The sequence below is a fragment of the Berghia stephanieae genome, chromosome 14 (assembly GCF_034508935.2).
Source record: "Berghia stephanieae isolate SIO BIC M18660-M18661 chromosome 14, UCSD_Bste_1.3, whole genome shotgun sequence".
In the NCBI taxonomy this organism is placed as follows: Eukaryota; Metazoa; Mollusca; class Gastropoda; order Nudibranchia; family Aeolidiidae; genus Berghia; species Berghia stephanieae.
Genome location: NC_088373.1, coordinates 7,487,327 through 7,498,007, shown reverse-complemented (window position 1 = coordinate 7,498,007; position 10,681 = coordinate 7,487,327). Strand labels below are relative to the sequence as shown.

The following is a 10,681-nucleotide window of genomic DNA, read 5'->3' as shown; positions in this document are numbered from 1 at the left end:
AAAACCCCTCCCCCCTAACCCCTTTTGCGGCGCTGCACTACGGCTGACGCCTCAGTTATTCCGTCTATTTTTGGGAAATTTTAACCCTAGAGAAAAATTTTCCCCTAGCGAAAAATTTAAGGGATTTTTATCATGTTTCTTTTATTATCAATTTAGAAAGAAAAAAAAAAGTAAGATTGTTAAGTTAACATGGCGTTTCTTTTTTACAAAAAACGCCGAGACCCATAGTTTCAGGTTCACAACCCATGAGTACAGCCCCCGGGAGACCCATTCACTCCTCCACTGCGCCTATTTCCCCATAACGAGTCTAAATTTGTCGATTTCGGCGGGTTTCGAAAAAAAAGGGCATCCTCCTCCCCCATATAAAAGGTTCCATCCCCACTGGGTACACACCCTCGTCCCAGGTTCACTCCCCCACCTTTGCCTATTTCCCAAAATTTTTGGGTATTGCTTTTTTACAACCCGCCGAAACCATAGTCCCATTTTCCTCCCCAAGGGTTACACTTCCCTGCCCCCGGTTCTTTTTTACCACTCCCCTACTTCCCATAATTTTGTGGGTTTTTCGTCGGGTTTCGTCTAAAAAAAAAAAAACCCTAGAAACACATTTGTACCCATCTCTCAAAACGGTATATGTCGGAACAAACCCAAAAATGCTTAAAAGCCGAATTAAATGTTAAACGGTCAAAAATATAAATTTTTGGCATTAGCCCCCTAAAAAAAATGGTACCACCCCTCAATAAAACATAAAAAAACTCAACACAATCTGAATTATTCGGTATAAATTTCAATTTTCAACATCAACCACCCCCGACTAATACCGTTTTGATGCAAGGGGTCAAAATTTTCTTGTTTTTTTTACCACTTTTTACATCCACAAACAATTCTTTTATGCTTCAAATTTACTTTGTACTTTTTTCTTTTCGATACAGTTCCTTGGGGGTTGAAAGGAGGGTTTCGCCTTTTTGAAGAAATCTATGCTTCAATCAAGGGACTAAACCCTGTAAAATGTCAAAAATTTTAAATCCCTTTGTCTAACCGCATACCTCTACAGATAAACGGTTGGCCAAGGGTTCACAACATTTCCACCGAAGTATAAAAGGACCAAAACCAAACTCTTGTTACCATGAACTTTTTTAGTCTGGGGTTTAAAACAGTTTTATGAAACAAATCACAAAAGCGGGAAAGGCAAAAAAAATAAAAAGGCCTGAGTTTACGTCATCTGCATACATCTAAGGGGTTTACTAAACCAAATCTAACTTAAAACTATTATTATTGTCGAGAGCTCTCAGGCTCTGCGTTTGCGGACAGAACAACGTACCTTCATAGACACTGAAGATGACCCCGGATGCAATGAATGCCCCGATCATCTGACCAATCACGTGGACAGGGTACATGCTCCACGGCGTACGATTGGTCAGACAAAAGGCCAATGAGACTACAGGATTCACAGCGCCACCTGGTGAGAAAGGAAGATGAATTCGAAAGGGACAAAAATCTAAATATTAAAAAAACAAAAATTAAAAAAATAAAATAAAAAACACACACAAAAAACCCAACAAAAACATACCACCCCTCCTCCCCCCCCCCCCCCCCCCCAAATAAAAAAAAAGACAGCAACACAACAACAACAACATTAAAACAAAACAAAAACAACAACAAAAAAAACGAAAGACAGCAAAAGATAAAAAAAAACAAAGAAAAAAACAATAACAGCAACAGTAGAAGCAGTAACAACAACAACAACAACAACAACAACAACACTTAGATAACCACGCCTTTCGGACAGTCAATGGCAATGATTGGTAAACATAGCGGGCTAAACAGACTTTCCTATCCACGGTATGTGTCTAAGTAAAATATCCGAAATGTTCAACTACCTGATCGATATCAAGAACCAACACAGAAAACTATGTGTAAACGTAAACGTTATAACGTTATAGATAATATGATCGAGAAAATCGTGTGATAACTTGTCATCCATTCGGCGGCATAAAAACAACAATGGTTAGAGAGAGGTCCATTTCATTCGCGTTTATGTTTATAGATAGAATGAAGTTGACGTCACTCGGGACTTTGTTATTGTTATTTTGCCATCCGCGTTTATGAGTAATTCTCACAAACTGGATTCACCAGACTAAAAACTTTAATTTTACCATAGTTTTGTGTGTTGATCCGTTATAGATAGAATGGCGCTTGGCCAAGGAGTTCACAACATTGCCATCCGGAAGTATAACGGCCCAAACAACAAAACTCTGTGTAACCATGAACTTTTATACCTGGTTAATACAGTTTAGTAAAAAACAACTCACAAACGCGGATGGCAACAACAAAAAAAGGCCTGATGCTCATCTGCATACTATCATAGAAGTATGCGCTTGGCTAAGAACTCATAACATTCCATCCGGAAGTATAACGGACCAACACAAAACTGTGTGTATCCATAACGATTATAGTCAGGTAATACAGTTTTGTGAGAATACTCAAAACGCGGAGGAAAAAAACAATAACAAAACCTGAGTTACTCTCTTCGAATATCTATAAACCAACACAGAAAACTAGTGTTAACTTAAACGTTATAATAAAATGAGTTGACGTCACTCGGGTCTTGTATTGTTTTTTTGCCATCCGCGTTTGTGAGTAATTCTCACTAAATTGTACTAACCAGACTACAACCGTTTAGGGTTACACATAGTTTTGTGTGTTGGTCCGTTATACTTCCGGATGACAATCTTGTGAGCTTCTTAGCCAGCGCATACTATCTATAACGTTATAATCTGATCGAGAAAATCGTGTGATAACTGGTCACCCATTCGGCGGCATAAAACAACAACTATGGTTGGAGAGAGGTCCATTTCATTCGCGTTTATGTTTATAAACAAACAACTATGTTTGTCCGAGCACGACGTGTGAATGTGTGTCACAAACTCCACTTTTTAATTGGTCAAAAATCAAATGGTTAATCAAAATGAGATCAAGTCTTCAGACTTCAACAGTCGTGACGTCACTCCCCCTCGTAAGGCGGATAGAACTTAGTAAAATGGTTCTAAACATCGGAACAATCAGATCCTTATGAAACTTCTCCGCGAGCTAAAAGTGTATCCAGAGGGGAAAAACATTATAAATCTGATCATTTTTGGACTTTTATACATTCGGATCACATGACATTAAAAAAGTTCTAGCCAGCATGAAGAATGAAAAGTACTGATTTTCGTTGTTTAGAACCAAGCTGCTTGTTGCTGGGCGGACGTGACATCATACTATTGAGTCCACATAGAGTTGGTCAAAACTAACGTCCTGCATTCGTAGTTTAAATACTTCGGTTCAATGTCGTTTTCTGGAGTTCCAACTGCTCAGTTGGTATAGTACTCGCTTCACACGCAAAGGGGCCGAGATCGATCTAAGTGAAGACTACTCTTTAAATTCACTTTTATAAACGCAAATCCACAAACGTCTCAAACGTTTTACAAGGGTCCCTTGGAAACAGCAACATTTAACATGTGGACGGGGCATAACGCCTGTTAGCAATATTACATTTTTTTGGACAAAGACAACGCTTTTAACGGCCGGTACTCATTTTACACCTGAGTCGGCAGAGAAATTAGAAGAGCCTTTTCTAAGGACTCAACTTGCCCAGCGCGGGCTCGAGCCCGGACCTTCCATCCAAACAGTCATATCACTAAAACCAAAGCCCACACTTCACCCCCCCCCCCCCCCCCTTTTCCGGTCCACCCAGAAAGAGATTGGGTAGCTTGGTCACGTAGACATTGTGAATCGTACTCTGCGATAGACTATAGCGTCCTTTCCAAAGAGTCGCTTGCATACAATCTGCTATTGTGCGGTTTCAAGCTATAGATAGAATGCGCTTGGCCAAGGGGTTCACAACATTGCCATCCGGAAGTATAAACGGACCAACACCAAATTCGTGTAACCATGAACTTTTATAGTCTGGTTAATACAGTTTAGCAAACAACTCACAAACGCGGATGGAAAAAAACCATAACAAAGGCCTGAGTGACGTCATCTGCATACTATCTATATATAGAAACCGGGATAAACACCGGCTCCATGTGCCTGATGGCTCTCTGAAGGACAACTACGACGATTAGTCAAGGGAATGAGAATCAAAATAAGATCAATTAATTCTTTTAATTCATCGAGGCTGTGCAAAGTTGGCGGCCTGAATACGTAATTTAATCAAGACGGTTCAATGAAGTTTTTCTGACGGTGTGGATGCTAAGGGGGTGTGGTGTGTGGGGGGGGGGGGGGAGGGGGGGATGGGGGGATGGGTGGGGGAAGGGGGGGATGGGGGGGGGGGTTGCTCAATCCTGATGCGGCCTGAAAACGATATCAAATAGTTGAAGCTCCGTAAATGCATAATTGAAAGTGCGTTATGAATAATGGAGGTTTTGGGATGGCCTGACCGGAATACGAAAATTGGCCTGAGAAGAATTGTTGAGTAGATTTTGTGGGGAGATTATATTATTATGTCAAGAGAATTCTGATGTAAATAATATATTCATTCTAATGATAGACAAGATTTAACAACTAGAAATGTGTTGTTTTTAGAATCGATCATTTTTTTTTTTTTTGCCCAAAGTACGGAAATCCTTCAAACATCCCGGTCGACACTGTTTAATGTGTTTTTGTGCAAAGTGTTGCTTACGATAGCATGTGCAATTAAGGAGGAATTTCAATTGACTTGAGGATTGGTGGCGGCGGTATAGAGAGATTCAAATGTAAAAACAAGCCACTTAATAATATTATTATCTCTACAGGATAGGCTCATTGATATAGCAGATGCGTCACTCAGGCCTTTGTTATGTTTTTGCCATCCGCGTTTGTGAGTTTTTCTCACTACACGTATTAACCAGACTAAAAAGTTCATGGATACACAAGTTTGTGTTTTGGGTCCGTTATACTTCCGGATGGCAATGTTGTGAACTCCTTGGCCAAGCGCATTCTATCTATACAAGCGGGGAAAGCCCTTTTAATAAGTCTCATCATGAAAAGCTCGAGGCGTTCAATAGAAAGCTATGAAATTTGACACCAAACGCCATTCAAATGAACCAGGTTTATTTATGCATGTTACGGTGACCGTGACATTGGTGACCCATCGTCTCTGAACGGTATTATGTCGGAGCCAAATGCTTAAAAGCCGAATTAAATGTTAAACTGGTAAAAAATATAAATTATTTGGCATTGGCACCATAAAATATGGTATCCATTCTCTTCAATAAAACATACAAACTCAACACAAGTCTGATATTTCTTCTATAAACAATTTCAACATCTTAGTCCACCCCGACTTAAACCGTTTGAGGCAAGGGTCACATTTTTGATATTCTTATCCTTTCACCCGGAATTTTAAATTATAGATATTCGAAGAAACGCACTCAGGCTTTGTTATTGTTTTTTGCCATCCGCGCTTAGAGTAAAGCTCTTTAACTGTATTACCCCGACTAAAAACCCGTTCATGGAACCCCATTTTTTTGGGGGGTTGTTGTCCTTAACTTCCGGATGCAATGTTGTGAGCTTCTCAGCTAAGCGCATACTATCTATACAGTTTAGTGAGAATTACTCAAAAACGCGGGTGGCCAAAAAACAATAACAAAGACCAGAGTGACGTCAACTTCATCCTACTCATCATAACAACGATGAGAGAATGTGAGTATAGATAGTTCGAAGATGACTCAGGTCTTTGTTATTGTTTTTTGCCATCCGCGTTTGTGAGTAATGTTCACTGAACTGTATTAACCTGACTATAAAATTTCATGAATACACACAGTTTTGTGTGTTGGTCCGTTATACTTCCGGATGGCAATGTTATGAGCTTCTTAGCCAAGCGCATACTATCTATAGAGCATTTTCCAAAGACTCAACTTTGTGAGGCTCAAACCAATGAATTTTTATCGTAATATTGACTATCCCGACACCATAATATTGGTTTGGAATGGTGGGAACAACTTGTGATTTGGGAGTGTTTCCGGTTCGCCGGTAAAGTGTTACAACTCGATTTATTCAAAGAACTCAGAGATTCTATAATAAAGATTGCGACATAAATTATGAATATTATTATGTATTGAATTCATGACCATGCCAAAGCTATAAAACACCAGAATATTATTATTATATTATTATTATTATTATTATTATTTATTATTAATTATTATTATTATTATATTATTATTATTATTATTATTATTATTATTTACTATATTATTATTATTATTATTATTATTATTATTATTATTATTATTATATATATTATTATTATTATTATTATATTATTATTATTATTATTATATTATTAATTAATTATTATTATTATTATTATTATTATTATTATTTTTATTATTATTATTATTATTATAATATTATTATTATTATTTATTATTATTATTATTATTTTATTATTATTATTATTATTATTATTATTGTAACAATAGAGAAGCAACAGGAGCAAGAGCAACAACAACAATAGCACAACAGCAACATTATACGGCAATAAAATGTCTATACAAAAGATGGATAAGATGTCAAAGGCTGATGTTAAAGATGTCGATAGATGATGTGTTTCTTTTATACAAGAAAGAATGATCCAGCCGGAGAAGAAAAAAAAAGAAGAAACTCCACAACAACAACAACAAAAAAAAAAAACAAAACAAAAAAAAGCAAAATCTCTCAAACAGAAATAAAACCAACAAAATAAACCAACAACCCCCCCCCCCCCCCCCCCCCCCCAAAAAAAAAAATAAAAAAAAAAATAAAAAACAAAAAAAAACAAACAACAAAAAACAAAAAAAAAACAAACAAAAAAACAAACAAACAAAGACCTGAGTGACATCAACTTCATTCTAGCTATAGATAGTATGCGCTTGGCTAAGGAGTTCACACCATTGCCATCCGGAAGTATAACGGACCAACACACAAAACTCTGTGTGTAATCATGAACTTTTATAGTCTGGTTAATAGAGTTTAGTGAGAATTACTCATAAACGTGGATGGCAAAAATCACTAACAAAGACTCGATTGACGTCGACTTTATTCTATATGTGACCCATCGTCTCAAAACGGTATTATGTCTGAACGAACCAAATGCTTAAAAGCCGAATTAAGTGTTAAACTGGTCAAAAATATAAATTGTTGGCAGTAGCAGCCTAAAATATGGTATCCATTCTCCTCAATAAAACATACAAACTCAACACAAGTCTGATATTTCTGGCTATAAATTCAATTTTCAATATCTTAACCATCCCGACTTAATACCGTTTTGAGGCGAAGGGTCACATATAATAATACATAACTGAGAGATGATTTACAAAGGAAAAAAAAATCATCTCCCAAAACAATAACTATGCATTTGACTGTTTCCCTCTCAGCCAGGACTTCGACGTGGGCCAGGACAAAACCAAGTAATCTCATTCCAAGACAAAGACAGAAAGCAAGTTGAAAAACAGATATAAGGGGATAGAAGACACATTATGTACCTCCCTGCTCACTATGTGTGGCTATATGGTCTAGTGGTATGACACTCGCTTTCGGATCGGAAGGTCCTGGGTTCGAGCCTCGCGCTCAGCGCATAGTTGGGTCCTTGGAAAAGGCTCTTTACTCACATTCTCTCACCGTACTCAGGTGTAAAATGAGTACCTGGCCGTTAACAGCGTTGTCTTTGTCCGAAAAATTGTAATATCGCCTAACAGGCGGCACGTCCCGTCCTACATGTTAAATGTTGCTGTTGACCAGGGACCCCTTGTAAAGCGCTTTGAGCACATTTTACTGGATATTGCACTATATAAAAGTTCAATTTTGTTATGGGAGGTAGCAGTGTCCTCACCTGACACGCCTCCTGAGATGGTGATGGCCAACATGACACCAATTCCCGAGGCGACATGAATTGTGAGTTGATCAGTTCCGGGACTACCAAGCTTGTATTGACACCCAGACCCCACTGAAAATGTCTGTTGGGGAAGAAAGACAGACATACACACACAGAGATGATTCGTGAGTCAAAGTTTATTTCAGGCAGTTTGTCAATACAGATAGAACACAAATCAAACCATCGTCATTGAGAAAACTAACATAATCTTGTTATTGCAAATAAACAAGAATTTAATAAATTACTTATTACTGTAAATGATGATGATGGTGAGGAGGAGGAGGAGGAGGAGGAGGAGAAGGAGGAGGAGGAGGAAAAATAATAATTTAATAATAATAATAATAATAATAATAATAATAATAATAATAATAATAATAATAATAAAAATAATAATAATAATAATAATAATAATAATAATAATAATAATAATAATAATAATAATAAAAAATAATAATAATAATAATAATAATAATAATAATAATAATAATAATAATAATGATAATAATAATAATAAGAAGAAGAAGAAGAAGATGATGATGATGATGATGAAGTGCTGTGTATTGCCCTATGCAAAAAAATCAACAACAACAAACATTTGAACACGAAGGATTATAAGTCAAACAGTCCCTGTCTTCAAAATCGTTCATGTGATCATCGTGATTCTATGATTTTACTGGGAACTGCGACATTTCAGGACCATATCAATCGTATCCTATCCTATCGTTTAACAGCTGCTAAAAGGGATCAAACAAAACATGAATATAAAAGCTTAAAAAAAAAGAACAAATTACCAAACACGGAACGTTTCGGGCTCAAAACCCTTCCTCAGCCAACAAAAAAAAAAAACAAAAAAAAAAAAAACAACAACAATGAAAACATAAATGCATCGATCTGGTTTTGTTTTTAGTAATGTATTTTTGTTTAAATTGTATGTTTTTTTTTTGTTTTTTTTTTGTTTTGTTTTTTGTTGTTTTTTTTTTTTTTTTGGTGTTGGCTAAAGAAAGGTTTTGAGCCCGAAACGTTCCATGTTTGGTACTTTGTTCGTTTTTTTAAAAGCTGTTTTAGTCATTTTTGTTAATTATTTTTTTAATCTATCAGTTTAGTATCACTTCGACGTCGTTTAAGAGCTAAAATTAATATGTGACCCTTCGCCTCAAAACGGTATTAGGTCGGGATGGTTAAGATGTTAAAAATTGAATTTATAGCCAGAAATATCAGACTTGTGTTGAGTTTGTATGTTTTATTGAGGAGAATGGATACCATATTTTAGGGTGCTAATGCCAACAATTTATATTTTTGACCAGTTTAACATTAAATTCGGCTTTTAAGTATTTGGTTCGTTCAGACATAATACCGTTTTGAGACGACGGGTCACATATAGGCTTTAAAAACTTTGAAATGCTCTGCGTAACTTTCATGCATCGATAAAAAAAATTAAAAGTTATATAATATACGATTCTTTCATCTCTTTGTGTTTATTGAACAAGTTATTTTTATCGTGCCCAATGACACAACGAGCTTGCTAGTACCTATGTGTTATTGCACGATAGAAATATAACGAGTTTAATAAATACAAAAATATGAAAGAATACGTTTATTCTACCCCTCCAAGTAAGATATATTAGTTATTTGTGACCCATCGTCTCTGAAAGGTATTATGTCGGAACGAACCAAATACTTAAAAGCCGAATTAAATGTTAAACTGGTCAAAAATATAAATTGTTGGCATTAGCACCCTAAAATATGGTATCCATTCTCCTCAATGAAACATACAAACTCAACACAAGTCTGGTATTTCTGGCTATAAATTCAATTTTCAACATCTTAACCATCCCGACTTAATACCGTTTTGAGGCGAAGGGTCACATTTGTAACCAAATTGTATGGCATTAATATCTCTATTAACCATAATTTGTATTTGTCTCCTTCTGCCTGAATGACAATTTGACCCAAAATGAAAAACGTTGGATTTGTATTCATGCGCACCAAACGATTATTTATAATTACCAATCAGCTGTCTTTTACACCTAATTTCACACCAATGAAATGTATGAAAATATTCTGCAATTGTTGAATAATAATTGTTATTCAACGCGTTCAAAGCATTATTCAATGATTAGGTATTTACTAAGAAATGATGTTTTTCCAATGAAAGGGCTGGAATAAACAATATTATTCTAGATACCCTCTCCCTCGCGTACTGATATCATGATTACAATAATATTTTATAGCGTCTCTTATCAAGCGTAAATTTTACTAAAACTTTGATTCTTTAAAAAATTAATTATCATTTAAATGTTTTTGATAATGATGACAGTGGTATTTTAAGTTTTTGTTAATAATTATGGAAATCAAAATATGGGAAAATAGCGGGTGTGTTTTGTCATGGTATGCCCGTGACTATACCGAGTTAGCGACCGCGTCTTTCACAAGGAATTAAAGGGCTTAAGTCAAGTAAGTCCATACCTTGTTAGACGTGCGGCAATGACACTGGAGCCTGGTTAAGGGGCATAGTTGAGTCCTTGGAAATGGCTCTTTACTCAAATTCTCTCACCGTACTCAGGTGTAAAATGAGTACCCGCCCGCTGACAGCGTTGTCTGTCGGAAAAAAAAATTGTAATAGCAGGCATCATGTTATGTGTTGGTTTTGGTCAGGGACCGTTTGTAAAGCGCTTTGGGCACGTTTAGTGGATATGGCGCTATATAAAAGCTCATTAAAAATTGACACCACTGTAATCGTCTTCATTATAGTCGTCGTCGTCGTCGTCATCATCATCATCATCATCATCGTCATCATAATCATCA

General features: G+C 36.2%; 1 protein-coding gene across 9 annotated transcripts in view; it reads right to left on the bottom strand.

The window, feature by feature from the left end:
* Positions 1 to 1,318: 1,318 nt before the first annotated feature.
* Positions 1,319 to 10,681, bottom strand: part of LOC144959630 (aquaporin-3-like) — a gene marked incomplete at its 3' end in the record, with an annotated part of 18,141 nt that continues 8,778 nt past the window's right edge. For all 9 annotated transcript variants that reach the window (XM_078892275.1, XM_078892276.1, XM_078892273.1 and 6 more), the window contains 2 exon segments: positions 1,319 to 1,456; positions 7,835 to 7,958. In XM_078892275.1, the coding sequence (XP_078748401.1) occupies positions 1,319 to 1,456; positions 7,835 to 7,958 (262 nt within the window).